The sequence below is a fragment of the Bufo bufo genome, chromosome 1 (assembly GCF_905171765.1).
Source record: "Bufo bufo chromosome 1, aBufBuf1.1, whole genome shotgun sequence".
Taxonomy (NCBI): Eukaryota; Metazoa; Chordata; class Amphibia; order Anura; family Bufonidae; genus Bufo; species Bufo bufo.
The window spans coordinates 602,690,944-602,717,313 of NC_053389.1; the positions used below are offsets into that span (position 1 = coordinate 602,690,944).

At 43.0% G+C, this 26,370-nt stretch overlaps 1 protein-coding gene across 1 annotated transcript in view; it reads left to right on the top strand.

Annotated features, from left to right (window-relative positions):
- The first annotated feature begins 1,688 nt into the window (after positions 1-1,688).
- LOC120986097 (protein tyrosine phosphatase domain-containing protein 1-like) overlaps positions 1,689-26,370 on the top strand; it is a 33,770-nt gene continuing 9,088 nt past the window's right edge. Inside the window, exons 1-9 of the mRNA XM_040414447.1 lie at positions 1,689-1,867; positions 7,860-7,940; positions 8,215-8,333; positions 10,288-10,425; positions 12,606-13,153; positions 14,325-14,444; positions 16,269-16,391; positions 18,020-18,118; positions 19,352-19,429. Coding sequence (XP_040270381.1) covers positions 1,689-1,867; positions 7,860-7,940; positions 8,215-8,333; positions 10,288-10,425; positions 12,606-13,153; positions 14,325-14,444; positions 16,269-16,391; positions 18,020-18,118; positions 19,352-19,429 — 1,485 coding nt within the window. The remainder of the gene's footprint in view (positions 1,868-7,859; positions 7,941-8,214; positions 8,334-10,287; positions 10,426-12,605; positions 13,154-14,324; positions 14,445-16,268; positions 16,392-18,019; positions 18,119-19,351; positions 19,430-26,370) is intronic.

The window sequence follows — 26,370 nt, forward strand, 5'->3', positions numbered from 1 at the left end:
TCCCATCATAAGAGGCCACCTACCTTGTTTTTGGTGGCTGGACCTTGGCATGTCAACTAAGGTAGCGTGCATGTGTATGTTAATTTTTATTTATTTATTTTTTATGCAAGACTTTAAAAGGACTAACTTCTTCCCGCCCTGCACTGTAATACTGTGGTAGGTACTTAACTAAGTACATAATTCACACAAGACACCATTCTATTAATGTGCAGTGATGGGAAGGGCTTCATAGCTGGGCCAAAACCAGGCTGTTTTCCTAAGGGGTTATGGTGAATCAGTAGAAACTCAAATTATTTACTCACGTACGTTATCTATCTTAGGAAAGATTCTACCGTTATTTTTAATAAATCAGAGTCCTTGCCCACCTGTTGGACAGTGAACAGCTGAGATTCCTCATTTCCTTTTTAGTGGTGCCCAGATTTTATTTAAGCGGAGAAATAGGTGTATTGGATGGTCCCATTTTTTGGTAATCTAAACTTTTTGCAAGTTAAACCTCCTGGTCAAAGGGATATTCATTAATTGTGGACCTTCTGGACCATAAATATGCAGTTTTAAACTTATCTCCTACCCACAGAATAGGTTGGATACCCACCAATCATGAAATCAGGCGTCCCATGCCCCCTGTATGAATGAGGAAACAGTCGAGCATGCACACTGACACTAAATTCATCTCTACTGGACTGCCAATGAGAAGCATAGGACAGCGCTTGGATGTTTCCCTCTGGGTTGTAATCCAAGCATTTGACGTGTACACCTGCCATGACCATGCTTACATATGGCAGGCATCTTCCCCACCAATGAAAATCCTACATTAAATGGTTACTGGTATTGTTGGTTATATATATTGCCTGGGCTTTATAGTGCAGTAGGTGGTCTGATCGAGCAGACTAATATAGCAAAACATCTGATTGGTGGGGGGTGGGGGGTGTCAGACACCTAACGATCAGCTAGTGATGGCCATCACTTAAAAAACACTGGAAAACCCCTTTAACATCCATCTATTAACATTATGTGATACATTTTCTCTTCTCATTTTTCACTTAGTGATTGAATTATAATGCAATTCTTTCAAGACTTTAGCATCAGATGAACTTAGAAGACATCTTGGAGTCAAATCCCTGGTACCACCTGAAACAGAATTCATTTTGTAAACTTAATGAAACCAAGTAAGTTTTGTGTGTTAGAGGCAGCAATGCTGCTATTGTACAATTGTGAGGTGTAAGAATAAGCATAACTTGAGGCTTTTGGTGCCACAAAGCAAAACCTATAACAGGGCCCTCACCTTCAATGCATCAACTCCCAGGTGTACCTGCTACCACCCAACCCCCCTATATCTATGCCCTAAAGGGAAGGCTACGCTACAGCTGCACTATTTGACCTATTATTAGTTCTCCCCTATAGATATATGTTTTAAATAAAATGTTCTCTTTGAGTAAATCCTGAGGTTGCTGCCAAATGTTCAGGTTTTGTGATGCCAATTTAGAAAGCCTAAATCAGGTGTGAATCATAAAAGAAAGAAAGTATAACACATACTACTTCTCTTCTTTTTTGAATCTACCCCTAGTTTTGGCTTTCAAAACGGCATTAAAAAAAAACTGAATGTGTGGAGCACCCTTAGTGTTCTCTGAAAGGTAGGATCAGTCACTGATATTATGTGGTTCTTGCAGTAAGTATCCTCTGCTCAAGCCATGAATTCTGCAGGAGAACAACCCCGACCATCTTATTCACAGACCCGTGAGAGACTTGTGCGGGTTGTTCCTTCTCATTTCATATGTTCGCTTACATGTGGAGGTCGTGAGTGCCGCTTTGAAGGTCCGGAGGACTGGACTGTGGAACAACAAGCCATTCGAGGATTGTACTCATCATGGTGAGAAACTCCAAAAGAATAAATGTAAAAGTAGTAGTGTTAAAAACATTTATGTACTCTTCGATTAAGGCATGGTGAACTGGCATCTGTCATTTGCATGTGTGGTGCTGTAAGACAGGGGCGTAGCTAAAGGCTTATGAGCCCTGGTGCAAGAGTTCAGCTTGGGCCCCCCTTCCCTCAGTGCTTTGTGGCCAGGGGCAGGGGAGCACATAGTCTTCCTACACCCTTCCCCCTTCTCAGGCCAAATTCTTGACCTAACCCCTTCCCTCCAGCAAGAGGACTAAATTGAACATTTTGGGCCCCAGTGCAAAATCTATAACAGAACCCTCCCAGCATGTATTTTCTATAATACAGGTGTTTTCTTATGTGGCATAAGGATCTTTGGCCCCGTCAGGCTCCTGGGCCCGGTAGCAACTGCTACCTCTGCACCCCTTATAGCTACGCCCCTGGTAAGACTACAGGACTATGGTGATGCTACTATAGATGAAGTCAGGGTTGAAACGTACATGACTGTAAGTCACCGTGAAGCTCAGGACTACTAAACAAGCTGCTCTGCTTTGATGCATATTACATTATTACATTCCTTTCTTTACCTATAGTAATATACATAGCAGCAAAGTTTTGCAGCTTCTACTTCTTGAAATGTGAACATTTACTAAACTAAATAATATTCAAGGCTGTCAAACATTACCAAGCAGAAGATGGTCTACAGCAGTGGTCCCCAACCTATTTTGCACCAGGTACCAGGTTCATACAAGACATTTTTTCTGCGGACCGGCAGGGTGGGAGCGGGGGTTTGGTGCGGATGTTAACCACCTCAGCCCCCAGTGCTTAAACACCCTGAAAGACCAGGCCACTTTTTACACTTCTGACCTACACTACTTTCACCGTTTATTGCTCGGTCATGCAACTTACCACCCAAATGAATTTTACCTCCTTTTCTTCTCACTAATAGAGCTTTCATTTGGTGGTATTTCATTGCTGCTGACATTTTTACTTTTTTTGTTATTAATCGAAATTTAACGATTTTTTTGCAAAAAAATGACATTTTTCACTTTCAGTTGTAAAATTTTGCAAAAAAAACGAGATCCATATATAAATTTTGCTCTAAATTTATTGTTCTACATGTCTTTGATAAAAAAAAAATGTTTGGGTAAAAGTTATAGCGTTTACAAACTATGGTACAAAAATGTGAATTTCCGCTTTTTGAAGCAGCTCTGACTTTCTGAGCACCTGTCATGTTTCCTGAGGTTCTACAATGCCCAGACAGTACAAACACCCCACAAATTACCCCATTTCGGAAAGTACACACCCTAAGGTATTCGCTGATGGGCATAGTGAGTTCATAGAACTTTTTATTTTTTGTCACAAGTTAGCGGAAAATGATGATTTTTTATTTTTTTTTTTCTTACAAAGTCTCATATTCCACTAACTTGTGACAAAAAATAAAAACTTCTATGAACTCACTATGCCCATCACGAAATACCTTGGGGTCTCTTCTTTCCAAAATGGGGTCACTTGTGGGGTAGTTATACTGCCCTGGCATTCTAGGGGCCAAAATGTGTGGTAAGGAGTTTGAAATCAAATTCTGTAAAAAATGACCTGTGAAATCCGAAAGGTGCTCTTTGGAATATGGGCCCCTTTGCCCACCTAGGCTGCAAAAAAGTGTCACACATCTGGTATCTCTGTATTCAGGAGAAGTTGAGGAATGTGTTTTGGGGTGTCTTTTTACATATACCCATGCTGGGTGAGATAAATATCTTGGTCAAATGCCAACTTTGTATAAAAAAATGGGAAAAGTTGTCTTTTGCCAAGATATTTCTCTCACCCAGCATGGGTATATGTAAAATGACACCCAAAAACACATTCCCCAACTTCTCCTGAGTACGGAGATACCAGATGTGTGACACTTTTTTGCAGCCTAGGTGGGCAAAGGGGCCCATATTCCAAAGAGCACCTTTCGGATTTCACAGGTCATTTTTTACAGAATTTGATTTCAAACTCCTTACCACACATTTGGGCCCCTAGAATGCCAGGGCAGTATAACTACCCCACAAGTGACCCAATTTTGGAAAGAAGACACCCCAAGGTATTCCGTGAGGGGCATGGCAAGTTCCTAGAATTTTTTATTTTTTGTCACAAGTTAGTGGAAAATGATGATTTTTTTTTTTTTTTTTCATACAAAGTCTCATATTCCACTAACTTGTGACAAAAAATAAAAACTTCCATGAACTCACTATGCCCATCAGCGAATACCTTGGGGTCTCTTCTTTCCAAAATGGGGTCACTTGTGGGGGATTTATACTGCCCTGGCATTCTAGGGGCCCAAATGTGTGGTAAGGAGTTTGAAATCAAGTTCTGTAAAAAATGACCTGTGAAATCCGAAAGGTGCTCTTTGGAATATGGGCCCCTTTGCCCACCTAGGCTGCAAAAAAGTGTCACACATCTGGTATCTCTGTATTCAGGAGAAGTTGAGGAATGTGTTTTGGGGTGTCTTTTTACATATACCCATGCTGGGTGAGAGAAATATCTTGGCAAAAGACAACTTTTCCCATTTTTTTATACAAAGTTGGCATTTGACCAAGATATTTATCTCACCCAGCATGGGTATATGTAAAAAGACACCCCAAAACACATTCCTCAACTTCTCCTGAATACAGAGATACCAGATGTGTGACACTTTTTTGCAGCCTAGGTGGGCAAAGGGGCCCATATTCCAAAGAGCACCTTTCGGATGTCACAGGTCATTTTTTACAGAATTTGATTTCAAACTCCTTACCACACATTTGGGCCCCTAGAATGCCAGGGCAGTATAACTACCCCACAAGTGACCCCATTTTGGAAAGAAGAGACCCCAAGGTATTCGCTGATGGGCATAGTGAGTTCATGGAAGTTTTTATTTTTTGTCACAAGTTAGTGGAATATGAGACTTTGTATGAAAAAAAAAAAAAATAAAATCATAATTTTCCACTAACTTGTGACAAAAAATAAAAAATTCAAGGAACTTGCCATGCCCCTCACGGAATACCTTGGGGTGTCTTCTTTCCAAAATGGGGTCACTTGTGGGGTAGTTATACTGCCCTGGCATTTTCCAGGGGCCCTAATGTGTGGTAAGTAGGTAAATGACCTGTAAAAATCCTAAAGGTGCTCTTTGGAATATGGGCCCCTTTGTCCACCTAGGCTGCAAAAAAGTGTCACACATGTGGTATCGCCATATTCAGGAGAAGTTGGGGAATGTGTTTTGGGGTGTCATTTTACATATACCCATGCTGGGTGAGAGAAATATCTTGGCAAAAGACAACTTTTCCCATTTTTTTATACAAAGTTGGCATTTGACCAAGATATTTCTCTCACCCAGCATGGGTATATGTAAAAAGACACCCCAAAACACATTCCCCAACTTCTCCTGAGTACGGCGATACCACATGTGTGACACTTTTTTGCAGCCTAGATGCGCAAAGGGGCCCAAATTCCTTTTAGGAGGGCATTTTTAGACATTTGGATACCAGACTTCTTCTCACGCTTTGGGGCCCCTAGAATGCCAGGGCAGTATAAATACCCCACATGTGACCCCATTTTGGAAAGAAGACACCCCAAGGTATTCAATGAGGGGCATGGCGAGTTCATCGAAATTTTTTTTTTTTGGCACAAGTTAGCGGAAATTGATATTTTTTATTTTTTTCTCACAAAGTCTCCCGTTCCGCTAACTTGGGACAAAAATTTCAATCTTTCATGGACTCAATATGCTCCTCACGGAATACCTGGGGTGTCTTCTTTCCGAAATGGGGTCACATGTGGGGTATTTATACTGCCCTGGCATTCTAGGGGCCCTAAAGCGTGAGAAGAAGTCTGGAATATAAATGTCTAAAAAATTTTACGCATTTGGATTCCGTGAGGGGTATGGTGAGTTCATGTGAGATTTTATTTTTTGACACAAGTTAGTGGAATATGAGACTTTGTAAGAAAAAAAAAATAAAATTCCGCTAACTTGGGCCAAAAAAAATGTCTGAATGGAGCCTTACAGAGGGTGATCAATGACAGGGGGGGTGATCAATGACAGGGGGGTGATCAATGACAGGGGGGTTGATCAATGACAGGGGTGGTGATCAATGACAGGGGGGTGATCAGAGAGTCTATATGGGGTGATCACCACAGTCATTGATCACGCCCCTGTAAGGCTCCATTCAGATGTCCGTATGTGTTTTGCGGATCCGATCCATGTATCCGTGGATCCGTAAAAATCATACGGACATCTGAATGCAGCATGACAGGGGGGGGTGATCAATGACAGGGGGGGGTGATCAATGACAGGGGGGTGATCAGGGAGTCTATATGGGGTGATCCATGGAGACGCCTGTATGTGTTTTGCGGATCCGATACATCTATCAGTGGATCCGTAAAAATCATGCGGACATCTGAATGGAGCTTTACAGGGGGTTGATCAATGACAGGGGTGTAATCAATGACAGGGGGGTGATCAGGGAGTCTATATGGGGTGATCACCCCCCCTAGAAGGCTCCAGGGAGACGCCTGTATGTGTTTTGCGGATCCGATCCATCTATCAGTGGATCCGTAAAAATCATGCGGACATCTGAATGGAGCTTTACAGGGGGTTGATCAATGACAGGGGTGTAATCAATGACAGGGGGGTGATCAGGGAGTCTATATGGGGTGATAACCACAGTCATTGATCACGCCCCCGTAAGGCTTCATTCAGACGTCCGTATGCGTTTTGCGGATCCGATCCATCTATCAGTGGATCCGTAAAAATCATGCGGACATCTGAATGGAGCTTTACAGGGGGTTGATCAATGACAGGGGTGTAATCAATGACAGGGGGTGATCAGGGAGTCTATATGGGGTGATCAGGGGCTTATAAGGGGTTAATAAGTGACGGGGGGGTGTAGTGTAGTGTAGTGGTGCTTGGTGGGACTTTACTGAGCTACCTGTGTCCTCTGGTGGTCGATCCAAACAAAGGGGACCACCAGAGGACCAGGTAGCAGGTATATTAGACGCTGTTATCAAAACAGCGTCTAATATACCTGTTAGGGGTTAAAAAAAACACATCTCCAGCCTGCCAGTGAACGATCGCCGCTGGCAGGCTGGAGATCAACTCTCTTACCTTCCGTTCCTGTGAGCGCGCGCGCCTGTGTGCGCGCGTTCACAGGAAATCCCGGCTCACGCGAGATGACGCGTATATGCGTCGCTGAGCGCAGGGCTGCCACCTCGGGAACGCGAATCTGCGTTAGGCGGTCCGGAGGTGGTTAATCATGTACGTAATAAAACACAATAAAGTACATATTACAGAATACGTGGCCAACATTGCCAATAATAATATTTTATAAAGGACTTTATAAAGGATATTTTTCCTGCGCAGTAAAGGTTGTAACGGAAAAATAAATAAAAACACCCAATTCGCTTTTTTTGGTCACCTTGTCCACCTAAAGAATTAAATAACAGGAATCAAAAAGTCATACCACAAAAATTGTACCAAAAGAAACTGCAGTTCGTCCTGCAAAAAAAAACAAGCTTTCATACAGCTCTATAGACAGAAATATTAAAGAAAAGTTATAGCTGTCAGAAAATGGCACTGCAAAGAAAAGGATTTTAAAACAAAATAAAAACTGTACACATTTGGTATTGCCGTAATTGTATTGACCCGTAGAATAAGGATGTCATGTCATTTTTAGCACACATTGAAAGCTGTACTATCAAAAACAAAAAAACTTTGTTGGAATTGTAGGTTTTTTCAATTTCACCCTACAAATAATTCTTTCCCATTTTCTAATAGAAAACATGGTTAATTAAATAACACCATTAAAAAATACAACTTGTCCTGCATAAAATAATCTCTTATATGGCTATGTGACCGGAAAATTGAAAAAGTTATGGCTCTTGGAATGTAAGAAGGATGAAACAAAAATGGGCTTGGTCTTTTATGTGTGTGTATAAGCACATCTGTATACTTATATTTATGTTATTCCTGTTTTAGGATTACAGATGAGATTCTAGCAACAAGCCGTCCATCAACTCGTCTAATTCAGGATTACAATATCACAGCGCAGTTCCTCAAGTAAGACCATTGTATACAAAAGAAGGCTATTGTAATAACTGGTAATACAGTATTGCATTAGAAATAAATAAAAACTACCTCATTCACAAGTTCCTGTTACAACATACGGTACATTGTTCATAGCCGTATTTTATAAGTTATGCTTGTTGCCCAAGGTCTGTTTGCTAAAGAATGACAACATGTTACATAATAGCTGCTCAGATGTGGCAGTGGCACCTAGCAAAATCTAGACATCCACAGTATTACTGTATTACAATATCTCTTTTAATTAAAGGTATGGCATACGATCTCTGATCAATGCACAGCTTCCTTGGGAACATGGGCACTGTGGAGATTCTCTTGATCCCCAGAGTGGTTTTTCGTACAGACCGCAAGATTTTATGGACTCTGGCAGTGAGTGCATCTTTAGTTGTAGTATGTTAAAAACCTTGGTCTTTAAGTATAGTTTTATATGCATAATGCATATTTTTCTTTTGTAAATTTAGGATTTTTTTTAAATTATTTTAATGACTCATCAAATGTCACTTCTATGATTTAGAGTTTTCCTACCCTAGGTACAGTTCTGTTTCCCCATGACTTTGTGCTGACACCCATTTTGGACAAAGTACTGTAATTACAGGAGCACATGTACTGTATGTCATTCTTAGTGCAAAGGGAATACAGGACCAAGAATTTGAAAAGCACCAGTGAGACCACTTCTGTATCATACACCACTGCTCAGCATCTTTTAACATACATAGGCATAGGTTATAGCTCAAGTCCTACATCAGCATCTGACTGGCGTACACTTCAGTTTCTGGTGCACTAAGGACCAGAAATGCAAGTAATTTATTAAGAGGCATTTGCTTTATAATAAATTAGGCGCATCTTACTCGGGGTGCACCTAGCCTTTCTGCTGGCGAAAACAGAAATGGCGCCCCACCATGCCAATTTCTTAACCTAACCCCTTTGCCACCATGAAAGCGCTCATTGCCCATGGCCCTTCCGCTGCCCCCCTCTTGCCCCTACCTGGTGCCTCACCTTGCCTCATTGGTGGTGCACCCCTGATCTTACTCCAGCACAGGGGGATTAAAACCGGCATATTGGAACTCCAGTCTTGCTAAATCTCCCCCTTTTTGGTGCATCTAATGCACTGTATAACTTTAAAAAACATAAGTGAAGTGATAACTTTATTCTGTGGGTCACTATGATTACGGCAAAAGTACAATTTTTTTGCTCTATAAGACGCACTTGACCATAAGACACACCTAGTTTTTACAGAAAGAAAATAATTTAAAAAAATCTATTTTTCCTCAGACCACAGAGCAGACCCCTAATTAACATCAGACCCCCAATCTTCATCAGATCTCATATCCGGCATAAAATAAATAAAATAACTTACCTCTCCTGCTCTGGATAGCGCCGCCACTCGGGAGATCCACCACGCTCTTCTTACAGTACTGCACTGTGACCTAACGTCACACAAAGTCAGGTCATAGTGTGCGATTACAAGCACTATGTCCTGGTGCTGTCTGCAGTCAGGACACAGAGCAGCAAAGACAGAAGACCAGGGAGTGGCGAGTAAAGCCAGCACCGGGAGCACTGTATTCACTCATTAGTATTCGCATTTTAAGACGCACTGACATTTTCCCCTCACTTTTGGGGGAAAAACTGCATCTTATGGAGTAAAAAATATGGTATATAGTTTTCCTACTTTTGCACAATATAAATGTTATTTTTGAAAATCATTTGTTTTTGTTCCTCCGTTTTATTTTTTATAAATGGAGATGTGTGAGGGCTTGTCTTTTTGTGGGACAAGTGCAATTTTGCGATACATACAACTTTCTCCCATTGAGAGCAGGGTGCCAGCTGTATAATACAGCTAGCACCCACAAGTGATCCATCACTGCACCATAACAGTACTAGCTGCTGCCACAAAGCTCTATTTACAGGTACAGGGGAGGAAAGGGGTTGATTGCATTTGTATAGTATGTTTCACTTTACGTTTATAAATTGTTTCATGTTGAGTAAACCATATCTTTGTTTATAAACCCCTTTCCACCCTGTGCAATAACAATACATGTAATCTACCCCCCTGCAAAGTGACATATTTCCACTGCGCAATGATGAGAGCTGTGCCGATACTTAATATTGCCGTCTGTATTATCTAGAGTTCAAAGAAAATATTATGTCAAGAGAGGTGACCGGTTCTTGTTAAAGTCCAAACTTGGCCTATATCTGGGGTTAATCATTGCCTATGCCTCTGAATATCCCAAACTTCTATGTCATCACACTGTGTACCCTTGTCATTGCCAGTGACACTTTCCATGCATGATTTGTCTCCAACATGTCACTCTGTTTCTTACAGTATCCTTTTATAATTTTGGGCTTCCTGATTTTGGTGTGGTCCCTGTGCCAAGGGTTCTGGATGCAGTGAAAGTTATTGCATTTGCTCTACGAGAGGGAAGAGTAGCTGTGCACTGCCACGCAGGCCTAGGCCGCACAGGTATTATTTATGAAATCTCAGCATGTATAGAGAGAAAGTAATATTAAAGGGGTTGTCTGGGCTTCTTCCATTGATGACCTATCGTCAGGATAGATCATCAATATGAGATCGGTGTGGGTCCGACACCTGGCACCCCCGCCGATCAGCTGTATGAGGAGACGGCATGCGCAGTGGGCACGTGCCATCTCCCTTCTCTCTTCCTGTTCACCGCTGCTGTCTATGGCAAAGACCATAGACAGCAGCAGCGGACACCCTTTTCACTGCAAAGGGTGAAATCTGCACAAACAATTAACATGCTGTGGATTTTAAAATCTGCATGGCAGGTCAATTTCTGCACGGGAAAAAAAGCAAAGTGTACATGAGATTTTTCAAATTCTCTTTGGTTCTCTGCAGTTTTTCCATGAAAATCCACGTGCAAAAACCACCATGTATTCTCTCATACTTTATTCTGAAAAGAAAAGTCACTCCCAGTGTGACAGAGCTCTGTTCTGCTGCAGCCACAAATGTAATACACAATAAATACAGATATCAATGTCACTGCCCATGGAAAGCATCTTGATTTGCTCCAGAATTTGTGGCACCTTCTTGCTGCTTCAAATATATGAAATGTATGTGCCACAGTTTTGTTTCATTTACAACATGCTAGACATAAGATTTGTTTAGACAACTTCTGCACCAACTTTGTGTATAGTCCTATTTTGTGCTTTGTCTTGTCTCAGCGCATGGGCCGCAGTGGGCTCTAATTAAACTAATGAGACTGCGCTCCTTGGTTGGTTCGCACCGTTAATGGCTTCTCGGCATTGCCGGAGCCGCACAACCATTAACAATGCAGACCAACTAAACAAAACTAAACTAGTTTAATTAGAGGCTTCTATGGCCAAGTGGTACCTGACCACAGCACAGCCACGTTGCAACTGCGCCATGTGGTTGTACCCTTAGACAGTTTTTGGCATGTGTTAGACACAAACTATGCCAACTCCAAGGTATTGTAAGAACCTTTGTAACATTTGGATAGTATAAAATCTCTATGGCACATTTACACAAATAGGGATATTTGTCTCTTTCCCATAAAATCTTCCAAAAGTTCGGAGGTATGCACTCACTTCCCTCCAACACCCACATCTATTAATAATGTTAAAGCATAGTTAAATACAGGGGGTCATTTACCATGCCCCTTTGCAAGTTTTCTAGAATAAAAAAGTTGTAAACAGCCCTTGCCAGTTTCCAAAAAGGGGGTGTGATGTGGGCGGTACATTTACTATAATTTACTCCAGTTTACTCCACCCACATCATAAATTAAACGCATCCTCTACCAGCACAAAGGGATATCAAGACCGGCATAGAAGTGCTAGTCTTGATGAATGACATCCACAAAGTGGATCCAATGTTAAATCCACCTTTAGATAAACTTCCACATGCCATTAGTTACTAATAGTGATAGCATAGAGCTGATCTCCAGTTACCCTGCACGGCCACTACACAGAGGATGGACTGTGCTTCCAGCTCTTATTTTTGGCGACTGCTGAGAACAGCTGATTGGTGGGTGTTGTACCCCCACCAATCTGATATTGATGACGTATCCTAAGGATAGGTCATCAATATCTACAGTAGAACCTACACAACCACTTTAAGCTGTCCTTTAGAAACATGACTAATCATTATAATTGCCAAGGAGGTACTTTTCTTAGGGTGCATACTGCATTCACATAACCTTATGTATTTTGTGGTCTGCAAAAAATATGGATGATGCCTGTGTGACATCTGTTTTATCTTTGGACAAAACCCATGCAGAATAGAACATATTCTGACTGTTTTCCGGGGCCACAGAACGGACATACGGATGTGGACAGCACACAATGTGCTATCTGCATTTTTTTTGTGGCCCCATTGAAATTAATGGGTCCGCATCCAATCTGCAAAAAATGCGGAGCAAAAATACAATTGTGTGAGTGGGGCCTTATAGACCATAAATCAAACAATGCCATCACTGCTGCATGTCTTTAGCTTATAACAGTGCTGCTTGCCTAGATTGCAATGCTAGTGTTAATAGCTGTTATATTATAATATCTAGTATCCAAAGTTTTGATCGTTAAATTGCCCATTGGTCATTTCTGTGGCACCTGGTAGCTGGAGTTTTACGATATGCCTTAATGACAATAGTTTTTCTCTCTTTCTTTCAGGGGTGCTTGTTGCATGTTACTTGATCTATGCATGCCGTGTTAGCGCTGCAGATGCTATTCGTTTCTTGCGTCTTCGTCGTCCTGGGTCTATACAGACCGGATCCCAAGTCTCTCTTGTTTGTGACTTTGCAATGTTTCTAAGTTCACAATGGATGGTTTTTCCAAATGGACCTCCTGGCTATCCCACCTTCACCTTGCCTCAGTATCTGGTCCGCCAACGTCACCTTCTTCATGGACAGGAAGCTAGGAGTTTGCGTCATCTTCCAAAGCCTTTGGTAGTGATATGTCGCAGATTGGCCCAGCTGGCAGGTGGTAGGAGGGCAAGAGGCCCATGGGTGGAATTGGAAAGAGAGACTGCTCATAAACTTCTACGCCAGATCATTACCAAAGCAGCAAATGACCGTCAGTGTAAGAAGGTTCACTCACCGGTCTGTGAAAGTGAAGACACCGAACAGGAAAGAAAAGGAAAAAGGAGACAAGGGCTCTTACAAAGACAGATCAGCTGTGACACAGGAATCCTGCATCTCCTGCTGATTAGTGACGTTCCAGTAAGTAAGACCTTATGCACATGACAGGGCCTTGTGCAAGTACCTGTATGGCGGCACAGAGAAGGCCTTCTCTCTCTACAATATGGAGCCATAGCCACTTTGTGTGTCATTGTATGGGGACCTTAAATAAGAGTCTTCTCCCCAGAATATCTACAGGGTGGGCCATTTATATGGATACACCTTAATAAAATGGGAATGGTTGGTGATATTAACTTCCTGTTTGTGGCACATTAGTATATGTGAGGGGGGAAACTTTTCAAGATGGGTGGTGACCATGGCGGCCATTTTGAAGTCAGTCATTTTGAATCCAACTTTTGTTTTTTCAATAGGAAGAGGGTCATGTGACACATCAAACTTATTGGGAATTTCACAAGAAAAACAATGGTGTGCTTGGTTTTAACGTAACTTTATTCTTTCATGAGTTATTTACAAGTTTCTGACCACTTATAAAATGTGTTCAATGTGCTGCCCATTGTGTTGGATTGTCAATGCAACCCTCTTCTCCCACTCTTCACACACTGATAGCAACACCGCAGGAGAAATGCTAGCACAGGCTTCCAGTATCCGTAGTTTCAGGTGCTGAACATCTCGTATCTTCACAGCATAGACGATTGCCTTCAGATGATACGAGATATGCAGCACCTGAAACTACGGATACTGGAAGCCTGTGCTAGCATTTCTCCTGCGGTGTTGCTATCAGTGTGTGAAGAGTGGGAGAAGAGGGTTGCATTGACAATCCAACTCAATGGGCAGCACATTGAACACATTTTATAAGTGGTCAGAAACTTGTAAATAACTCATGAAAGAATAAAGTTACATTAAAACCAAGCACACCATTGTTTTTCTTGTGAAAATCCCAATAAGTTTGATGTGTCACATGACCCTCTTCCTATTGAAAAAACAAAAGTTGGATTCAAAATGTCCGACTTCAAAATGGCCACCATGGTCACCACCCATCTTGAAAAGTTTCCCCCCTCACATATACTAATGTGCCACAAACAGGAAGTTAATATCACCAACCATTCCCATTTTATTAAGGTGTATCCATATAAATGGCCCACCCTGTATATGATATGGCATACAATTGAAACTGGAAGCATGTAGAGGCACAGTATAACTGGGGGGTTGTCTCCTGCTTTCATGCATAACGCAGAACTCATTATTTACACAGGTGGATACGGTGAACAATGGGCAGTGTGAACTTGATCTTGTGAAAATGTCAGGATATGAAGTATCACAGCCAAAACTTCCTGAGACTATACAGAACAAAGTGGAAACCAATGGCCCAGTAGTAAGTTATACAAATATACTGTATTTGTGAATAAATCACTTTATACCTATAATAAAACTTCCATGAATATTCCTTAGTCCGCACACTCGATGACTAGTTATAGCAGCAGTTACAGTGCTACAGAACTAGACATGCTTTTAGGACAGAACGTTACAAGCTCATAGCATGGCCAACGAGAGTGCAACAAAACACTGCCAATTATAGTGCCCACATAACATTTCATGATGATTGACAGCTAACTGCATGACTAAGCTTACAGGGGAGGCTGTCAGTCACTGAGTAGCACTGTCCACATGACATGTCCGATGCATAATAATAGACAATATATATCATTCTGCTTAGCTTCTTCTGCTCTATACAGGCTCGGACTGGCACACAGGAGTACAGGTGGATCCCCCTGTGCTAACATTTACTGTGCTAAATACTCTACTTTGGTGATGAGAAAAGGGGTTGTGGAGAGGGCAGGGAGGGGTTGGCATAGCAGGCCTGGCACATTTATCTTTATTTACTTTAATTTTGTGGCAGGAATAAATACAGAAATCTCCAGCAGCTAGGAGGCTGTCTTAGATTGTAGGATGTGCCAAATCTATGAGAGGTGTATGCCTCTGCATAACTTTGGTGCGTCCTCCGGTGGCATAGGAGGAATTATGACCCACTAAGAAAACACGTGTCTTGAGAAATGTCCCCCATCCTGTGTATATTGTTCTTATTATTGCACCTCTGCATTGCCTACTTGAATTAGTACACAAGAGGAAGAATTTCTGCACAACTCCATGCGACACATCACATATCACCACTGGAGGGACAACACTGCCGCTGGTGGCCTAGACACAAAATGTATTCCCCTATTCCTGCATTGTGTGCCAAAAACTATAGAAAAATATTGCGATGTTATTTTGGCACCTTAGTGCAAAATTATTTGAACATTGTGTGACTGTATTATTTGGGTCCTGTCTAGTTAACCATAAGGATGGGCGCCAGTATACTATTGCGCACAGGCCACCGATCACCCTTAGGGTATGTTCACACAAAAGATTTTCAAAATGCTCTGAAAAAATCTGCAAGGAATCCGCACTGATTTTCTGTGCTGTTTTGGTACAGCTTTCAATTCATTTCAATGGGAGGCTCAGCATGGACCAAGATAGGGCATGCTGCTACTTTCTTCCACGCTGATTTTTTCAGCATAGAAACAAAGCAAGTTCTGCCTCCCATTGAAATGAATGAGAGGCTTTTTAGAGGAGTTTTCCAGACAAAAAACACGCATGAAAAAAAAAACAGCACCAAAAACATGGTATGGGAATGTACATGAACGTATTTACTTTCCCTGCCCGTTGCGTTTTTTTTTGTGGACCGTATACGGAGCCATTCATTTCAATGGGTCCGCAAAACAAAATGGAAGTTACTCCGTGTGCATTCTGTTTCTGTATGTCCGTATTTCCGTTACGCAAAAAAAATTAACATGTCCTATTATTGTCCGCATTACGGACAAGGGTAGGACTGTTCTATCAGGGGACAGTTGCACACTGACGTCATCTGTATTTTTTGCGGACTGCAAAATACATGCGGTCGTGGGCATGAGGCCTAAGCAGAATTTAAAATCCTAGAAAAAGGGAACCTAAGATTTCTTATGTAGCTAAGGATATGAATGGCAGATATTACCAAACACACCTTTCTTTCTGTATCCACAGTGTAGTTCAGGTAATATAAAATTTGGTCTGTAAAATTCACATCATAAACATACCCCAAAGAATTGTGCTTACTGAGAGATAATATATATTTTCCGTATTTATAATGTATGTGACGACTGTTTCTGACTGTTAACAGAGAGACAAGGTTGCAGAGCCATGTCAGCCTATTACTCCACACCATGTTTTGTGCATTGCAGAAGCCATGGCTGAACTGGAAATCCAAGAATTAATGGTAAAGCAGAGAGTGGATTATCTGCAGGTCAGAGTGCTTATTTATTGATATCTATATACTTTTAGGGTTACATGCACACGGGTTCAGGTTAATGGGCAAAGGATCCGCACAAATTTCCATGCAGATTTCTGTGCATTACCATACCAAAAACGGCAATGCATGACTGTGTTTGTTTGTTAGGATTTGACGCTGCTTTTGTCTCAGCTTTCACCCTTCCATTGAGAAGAGTGAATACCGCACATAAGGTCCGCAAACATAATTGACATGCTGCGGATTTCTAAATCCTCACGGCAGGTCCATTTCTGCATGGAAGAAAAGCATTTGTGATTGCATTTGACATGGGTAGAGTTAGGGCTCTTTCACATGAGCCGATGCCGTGCTGGTAATCCGCTGCGTGAAAGACAGCCAAGCCCCGTTCCAGACAGCAGAGACACAGAGCATTAACATGATTAATGATGATGCTCCGTGCCTCTCTGTGATCTTTTTACTACAAAATCACGGTGACAACTTTATCTCACTGTGATTTTGTAGTAAAAAGATCAGAGAGAGGCATTGAGCATTATCAATCATGTTAATGCTCCGTGTCTCTGCTGTCCGGAACGGGGCTTGGCTGTCATTCACGCAGCGGATTACCCGCACGGTATCCGCTCGTGTGAAAGAGCCCTTAGGGTGTGTCCACATTATATTTGAAAACCTTGTCCTGCACGTGCACCAGGGGGCTTTCCAGTGAATATGCCAAAAGTCTCCATAGGGCCACAATGATATGGTGTATGGTACATGTGGCTTTTTGCATACGCACAGTCAGTATGAGTCTGCATACCTGAAATAGGTTAGTAAATGATGCCATGCAGAGGCTTACGTTATTTTACAATGGGAATCCTAAAGCTACACATACCACTGTATACCAATACAGCAGTATATGTTAGAGTCTGCCATGGAAGGCATACATTAGGAAATGCTCGGATGGAAGGCTTAAATGCAATGTAGACAGTCTTAAATATATTTATTTTCCTTTACTGCTGGATGCTAGTTGCATGCAATGTATAATTTAATGCTTGAAAAATCACTGAGCTTCTGCTTAAACAAAGCTCTTTAAGTGAATGAGTGGAGCTGCAGTATAAATCATGGAAAAGGGACAAATCAGAAGGCTAATCCACCTTGCTCCACATCAGATCACTATTACAGTGTTCATTTTAGGACATGGTCAGATATCATGAACACTGTACACTATATTAGATTCATTTTTACAATGCAGCTAGGCTGCAGTCACTGATCAAAACTCTGTGAGTATATACTGTACCATTAAAATCTCCCACCATGTATGCCAAATGTATAGCCCTGGCTACACTACAGTTACATGCACTCACCCACTGAGAAAAAAGTTTGCAGGATCCCTTAAAAAATAAAGTCATACTGATGCTTGCCAATTGAATGTATTCTGAAAAGAAACTTTTCACAAATAATTAGGCCCATTGAAAGCTATCGACCTACTCTACTTATACATGGAGAGATTTCCAAGCATATATATAGCCAACATACAACACAATCAGGGTGTGAACATAACCTAACAATTCTAAAGAAGATAAATATATAAAATAATATATATTGCTGATATTGCATTCATTCATGATTTTTTTTAAACTCAATTTAAACAGACCCTTGTGAATGAAGAGGGAGCATGGGCAGAGTTGTCCTCAGAGAGCAACCCCAAAATCCTTAGCACTTTGATGTGGGATTGGCTACAAAAATTATCGGTGGGTTTTCTTCTCGATGAGACCTAGATCTTTCCTTTCCACTAACTTGTATTTATTATTTTATATCTCTTTTTTCCAAGTGAATGTTCACCTTATTATACCATTCTACTCATTTTGAGCTATAAATTATGTTTTTTATGAAAAATTTCCAGCAGTTTGTTCTTGTACTACAGTGTATCTGCAGACTGTATCTGCATCATCCAGCAGAGCTGCCTGCTCAGTCTGTAGCCCTGTTCTTTGAACTCTTGACTGCTCATAAACAGTCATTACAGGTCAATTCTTGTAAATGCCCCTGAAGGTGTCCATAGCCTTAAAGTATCACTGTATAAATCCTGATGCAATAAACTACCCCTATTGGTGAAATTTGATAATGTGTATGAGTTTTCCAGGACTTACCTATTGGTGACCTATCCTTAGGACAGGTCATCAATATCAGATTGGTGAGGTCCAACTTCTAGCAACCCTGCTGATCAGCTGGTTTTACTAGCTGCCATTTCAGAGCCAGGCAGCAGGACTACTCTGCTCCATACGCTGAGTAGTGGCCATGCCCGGCTACTGCAGCACATCTCCTATTCAAGTCAATGAGAGCAGCACTAAAGTAACCAGGCATGGCTTCTACACATTGCACAGGTCTATATAGTTTCAATTCCTGGTTACAGCACAGCAACTAGTAAAAACAGCCAATTGATAGGGTGCTGGTTATCAAACCTCTAACGATCTGATATTGATGACCTATGCTAAAGTCATTCATAGATAAGTTCTGGAAAATCCCTTTAATAATTCTATAGCTGTGTGGGGAAACAGGGAATTTGGAAGTCTAGATTAAAGATTATTATAAAGGTATAGAATAACGTTGATTATCACTGAATTTTTAACCTGTTTTTTTAAAAATGGTGTTGAAGGTTGGACATCCACAAAATCTTTGGTTTAGATGACCAAGAAAACGGCTTTCTTGAAGAGGCATCTATGTCTATAGAGACAAGATTGCTGGTAATGTGGCAGAAAATGAAAACCTTTCTGCATAAATAGAAATAATTACCAAATTCAATTTGCATCACAAAACATATGGATCTAAGTACCCCTCTATCTCCTCACATCAAGTGATGCAAATCCTTGAATCACAAGCTGTAGACTAGTCATTTTTATCTTTTTTTATATTCCTGTAATTGGAACTACATATATGACAATACATACCTGCTTTTTTATTTTATTGATTCTGCGTTTGCCTTCAAGGAACCAGTACTGAGTCAAGCTGATGTGAATGTCTTTTGTGATGGGGATTGGAAAGAAAATCTGAAGAAACTGAGCAGGGTAAGACCAGGTTTTTATATTAGTGAATAGCTGATTGCTGCTGGACTAAGATGAATAGTACCCCGCGCTCGTTCTCTGCTGGCCCTGTCTGCATTCAAAATCTGGCGCCGGCGCCGTACCTGTCTTGAGTCGGCGCAGGCGCACTGAGGGGAGGACGCTCGCTCGGCCGCTCCATCCTCAATGCGCCTGCGCCGGTGACATCACATCTACACCCGGCGCAGGCGCACTGAGGAAGGAGCGGCCGAGCGAGCGTCCTCCCCTCAGTGCGCCTGCGCCGACTCAAGACAGGTACGGCGCCGGCGCCAGATTTTGAATGCAGACAGGGCCAGCAGAGAACGAGCGCGTCCGCTGGCCCTGTCAATCAACATGAGGAGGGGGCGTCTTTATGAGAGGAGGATGCGGCTGCTACCAGCAAGTAGCCTCCCTACTTGCTGGTAGACAGGTAATTTGCATATTATAAAAGTACGTTTTTTGCAGTATCTACTGAACCAAAATAATTAATTACATTATGTATGGATAAATCGCAGTATAGGGATTATAAGTACCCCCCCCCCCAAAAAAAAAAATTTTGTGGGGTGACAGAAACCCTTTAAATTGAAATAAATGGTTCTGAGCAGCAATATCCCATGGAACCAATGGACAGGAGAGACACTGTTTCTGTTTTCTAGTACTGGACAACCACTTTAAGCAGCAAATTTGAGGCACTTACACTGCCTTTCTCTACCCTCAGGGTTCTGCAGTGGAGAATTATGTCTGGCTGAAGCAATTGATGACTGTTGTCTACTGATACCAAATGTAAAAAAACAAAGGCTGCACCACATTCAAAAATTCCATAGCCCTTGATAAAGACCCATAAGCAGGTCAAACGTTGACATTATTTTGCTGGAACAATAAAGTCTTTAGATCAGTTTTACACCTGCTCTGCATTGCATATGATTACTTCTATTAGGTCAGATGTGTTGCCTTCTGGTGTAAAAAATCCAGGACTGTCACTGGGGTTGGGTCCAGGAGAGCTTGTGACCATACTGGTTATACGTAGTTGACACTCTGTTCTAATAGTTTTTAAAGTTAAAGGGGTATTCTCATCTTGCAAATTCATCCTCACCTGCTGCCAGCTCTGCTGTTCACTTCCTGGTTTTCTGGGCGGGCTTAGGCAGTTAGAGTGAAGGCCGGCCACACCTCTGTATGACATCACACTGAGCACTGAGTCCTTACTGCTAGTTCATGTGGATAGTATGACTCATCAGTCTGGCAGCCTGCAGTGTCTGTGAGGCCCCTCCCCCCTGCTGTGGAATCCTGACTCAGAGAGCTGTGATAAGTGAGCTCAGTGTACAGTAACATGTGGCTGTTCTGCACAGTTTTAGGGTCCATTCACACGTCCGTGGTGTGTTGCGGACCCGCAAATTGCGGATCTGCAACACACCCGGCCAACACCCCCTATAGAAATGCCTATTCTTGTCCGCAGCTGCGGACAAGAATAGGACATGCTCTATCTTTTGCGGTGCTGCGGACTGGAAGATCAGGGCCGCGCTCCGCAAATGCAGATGCGGATAGCACACTGTGTGCTGTCCGCATCCATTCCGTCCCCATAGAGAATGAATGGGTCCGCACCTGTTCCGCAAAATTGCGGAACGGATGCGGACCCATTTGCGGACGTGTGAATGGACCCTTACACACACAATCTCTGTCTGATCTCTTACAAACCCATTTTGTTTATCAAAAAATATTATTCCATATTATACATTAGCTCAAAAGCTTGTCAGCTAGTAAACGTATAATCTGTGCTTTTGTCTCCCATAAAACATGACCATCCCCACCCACCAGCACTGATGCAGCTATTTTTCCATTACAGCTGTACTCCAGTTGTGTATAAACCTTACACTATGTATCTGTATAGATGCATATACAGCTCAGCTACATGTGTCTGTTTATCTCTTCAACCAGCACTGTGGCTGAACAGTCTCATATACAGCTCTGCTACATCTGTTTCTCTCTTCCATCATCATTGATGCTGACCCACCACATATACAGCTCTGCTACATCTGTCTATTCCCTTCCCCATTAGTACTGTGGCTGAACAGCAGCTTATTCAGCCCTGCTACATCTAATTCTCTCTTCCACCAGCATTGATTCTAAACCGCCAAATATACAGCTCTGCTACATCTGTCTATTCCCTTCCCGATTAGAACTGTGTCTGAACAGCAGCGTAATCAGCTCTGCTACATCAGTTTCTCTCTTCCACCAGCATTGATAGTGACCCGCCACATATACAGCTCTGCTACATCTGTCTTTTCCCTTCCCGATTAGAACTGTGTCTGAACAGCAGCGTATTCAGCTCTGCTACATCAGTTTCTCTCTTCCACCAGCATTGATGCTGACCCGCCACATATACAGCTCTGCTACATAGAAACATAGAATGTGTCGGCAGATAAGAACCATTTGGCCCATCTAGTCTGCCCAATATACTGAGTACTATGGATTGCCCCTGGCCCTATCTTATATGAAGGATGGCCTTATGCCTATCCCATGCATGCTTAAACTCCTTCACTGTATTTGCAGCTACCACTTCTGCAGGAAGGCTATTCCATGCATCCACTACTCTCTCAGTAAAGTAATACTTCCTGATATTACTTTTAAACCTTTGCCCCTCTAATTTAAAACTATGTCCTCTTCTAGCAGTTTTTCTTCTTTTAAATATTCTCTCCTCTTTTACCTTGTTGATTCCCTTTATGTATTTAAAAGTTTCTATCATATCCCCTCTGTCTCATCTTTCTTCCAAGCTATACATGTTAAGGTCCTTTAATCTTTCCTGGTAAGTTTTATCCTGCAATCCATGTACCAGTTTAGTAGCTCTCCTCTGAACTCTCTCCAAAGTATCAATATCCTTCTGGAGATATGGTCTCCAGTACTGAGCACAATACTCCAAATGAGGTCTCACTAGTGCTCTGTAGAGCGGCATGAGCACCTCCCTCTTTCTACTGGTAATTCCTCTCCCTATACACCCCAGCATTCTGCTAGCATTTCCTGCTGCTCTATGACATTGTCTGCCTACCTTTAAGTCTTCTGAAATAATGACCCCTAAATCCCTTTCCTCAGATACTGAGGTTAGGACTGTATCATTGATTTTATATTCTGCTCTTGGGTTTTTACGCCCCAGGTGCATTATCTTGCACTTATCAACATTAAATTTTAGTTGCCAGATTTTTGACCATTCCTCTAGTTTTCCTAAATCCTTTTCCATTTGGTGTATCCCTCCAGGAACATCAACCCTGTTACAAATCTTTGTGTCATCAGCAAAAAGACACACCTTACCATCGAGGCCTTCTGCAATTTCGCTAATAAAGATATTAAACAATATGGGTCCCAGAACAGATCCCTGAGGTACCCGACTGGTAACAAGACCTTGGTCTGAATATACTCCATTGACTACAACCCTCTGTTGCCTGTCCCTCAGCCACTGCCTAATCCATTCAACAATATGGGAGTCCAAGCCCAAAGACTGCAATTTATTGATAAGCCTTCTGTGTGGGACAGTATCAAAAGCCTTACTGAAGTCTAGATAAGCGATGTCTACTGCACCTCCTCCATCTATTATTTTAGTCACCCAATAAAAAAAATCAATAAGATTAGTTTGACATGATCTCCCTGAAGTAAATCCATGCTGTTTTTCATCTTTCAATCCATGGGATTTTAGATGTTCCACAATCCTCTCCTTAAGTATGGTTTCCATTAATTTCCCCACTATTGATGTCAGGCTTACTGGCCTATAGTTGCCCGATTTCTCCCTACTACCTTTCTTGTGAATGGGCACAACATTTGCTAATTTCCAATCTTCTGGGACGACTCCTGTTGCCAGTGATTGGTTAAATAAATCTGTTAATGGTTTTGCTAGTTCACCGCTGAGCTCTTTTAATAGCTTTGGGTGTATCCCATCAGGCCCCTGTGACTTATTTGTATTGATTTTAGACAGCTGACTTAGAACCTCTTCCTCTGTAAAGACACATGCATCAAAAGATTCATTAGTCTTCTTTCCTAACTGAGGTCCTTTTCCTTAATTTTCCTTTGTAAAGACTGAACAGAAGTATTCATTGAGGCAGTCAGCTAGTTCTTTATTTTCTTCCATATACCTTCCCCACATCTGTCTATTCCCTTCCCCACTAGAACTATGGCTGAACAGCAGCATATTCAGCTCTGCTACATCCATCAGCCACTGCCCATATGCCTCAAACAGCCCCATATGCCTCCATAAGCCCCCATATGCCCCTATAAGCCCCCAATATGCCTCCATAAGCCCCCAATATGCCTCCATCTTCCCCCATAGTCCCTCCATCTGCCCCCATAGTCCCTCCATCTGCCCCCATTGTGCCTCCATCTGCCCTCATTGTGCCTCCATCTGCCCCCATTGTGCCTCCATCTGCCCCCGGTGCCTCCATCTGCCCCCAAGTGCCTCCAGATACTTACCTGCGCTGTGGCCGCCCGACGCTCCTTCTTGTAACTCACCGGTCTGTGCGGCGCATTGCTTATGCTTATAGCAATGCGCCGCACAGACCAGTGACGAGTTACAAGAAGGAGCGCGGGGGCCACAGCGCAGGTAAGTGTATTGCTGTAGAGTAAATGACCATGGCAGCCAGGACTTCAGTAGCGTCCTGGCTGCCATGGTAACCGATTGGAGTCCCAGCATTACACTGCTGGGACTCCGATCGGAACTGCCGCTGCCACCAATGATAGGGTGGGAGGGCGCACCATGGCAGCCAGGACTTCAGTAGCATCCTGGCTGCCATGGTAATCGATCGGAGCCCCAGCATTACACTGCTGGGACTCCGATCGGAACTGCCGCTGCCACCAATGATTTTGTTGGGGGGGCGATCCCTGCGCCACTTACACTTAGCCTGGTCAGGCTCCTGCCTTTAGCAGGAGCCTGATCAGGCTTAGATATACCATGGCAAGCCGGATGCCTGTGAAGGCGTCCGGTTGCCATGGTAACCATCGGCGCTGACACAGCAGCGCAGCCCCGATCTCCTCACCATTCACTAGTGCTGCGCTGCTGAACTCTCAAAGACCGGACAGCTCCCCTCCTCCTATGCGCTGATCTATAATTATTTGTGCTCTGTTTCAGACGCGGCACAAAGGAATATAGATCTGCGCATGCGCGGCCGGCCGAAGCCGTGCTCGTTCGCGCTGGATGCCGGAGTTCTTCTACGCAAGCACGGCCCATGGATGCGGCCGGCGAGCGGTGGCCGTATCCATGGGCAGCGCAGATCAACAATGAATTTTAATAAGAAGAATTTAAAGAAGACAGTAGTTTTTTTTTAATGAAATATATTTTGAAAAAAGCTCACTGGGGGGTATATAATTTAATAAAATAGGATCAATAAGATGAGAATACCCCTTTAAAGGGGTTCTCCGGGAAACAACCTTCCCCCTAAAAATATTGAAAAAATATTAATATGATTAAATTCCTAAATGCTTTTAATTTATAATGCCTCATTTTTTTTCTAGGGGGCATTCAGTAGAGTAATTAAAATGGCCACTGTCACATTCTCTTACATTGAATCCGTCCTAATGACAGCAGGACGGCCTGAGTTAGAATACAATGCAGAGCAGAGAGCAGGAGCTGTATGGAAGCTCCTTCTCTGCTTTATCAGCCCTGTAAAACACTATATTATCTACAGATCACAGTTGTCATCTGTGCCTGCCACGGAGCTCACCTCACCCGTACTCACTGGACTGATGGACCAGACACACACACTGCTGTGGGGGAAATGTGTCATTACAAATACTTCCCAGTGTGAGCTCCAAGGCAGGCAGAGATGACCACTGTGATCTGTAGATAATAAGGAGATTTTTTGTGAAACTCACCTGTAAAATCTTTTTCTCGTCTTTTCCATTGGGGGACACAGACCATGGGTATAGCTTAGAGGTATTACTAGGAGGGACACTATGCAAATACAAAAGAGAGCTCCTCCTCGGGCTATACCCCCAAGCTCCACCAGGAGGAAGTCAGGCGTTGCAAAAGCAGTAGGAGAAGGAGAAAAGCAAAAACAATGGAAGCCATCGGGCCAAAAACCCTGAGGCTCAACCACAAACAGAACTGAACTGAACCCCTCCTGCAACAGGCAGAATGGGCGGGAGCTGTGTCCCCCAATGGAAAAGACGAGAAAAAGATTTTACAGGTGAGTGTCACAAAAAATCTCCTTTTCTCGTACATTCCATTGGGGGACACAGACCATGGGACGTCCCAAAGCAGTCCATGGGGTGGGAAAAAACATCAGCACCGCCAGGAGAAACGTCCAACGGTCAAATCAGAATCACAGCCTGCAAAACCCTGCGGCCCAAGACAGCATCAGTCGAAGCCAGCGAATGCAACTGATAAAACTACGTAAAGGTATGTAAGGACGACCAGGTGGCCGCCTTACACAGCTGAGACGCAGAGGCACGATTGCGCCTTGCCCAGGAAGCTCCCACCGCCCTAGTGGAGTGAGCGGTAATCCGAGCCGGCGGAACCCTGCCACGAGCGCGATAAGCCGCGCCGATAGTCGAGCGGATCCATTGCGCCACATCGACCATGGAGGCCGCCAGACCCATACAAGGTCCCTCGGGAATCACAAAGAGGGAATCTGAACGGCGGACGGAGGCGGTAGCAGTCAGATACACCTTCAGGGCCCGGACGACATCCAGGGAATGGAGAGCGCGTTCCTTGGGAGTTTGCCGGAGAAGGACAAAAGGAGCGTAGGACAAGATCCTCGTTAAGGTGGAAAGGAGAGACCACCTTGGGCAAAAAGGAGGGAATCGGACGGAGCACCACCTTATCCTGGTGAAAAAACAGAAAAGGCTCCTGGCAGGAAAGTGCGGCCAGCTCCGATACCCGCCTGATGGAAGTTATGGCCACAAGGAAGACCACTTTCCAGGTGAGAAAAGTCAGGGAGACCTCCCTCAGAGGC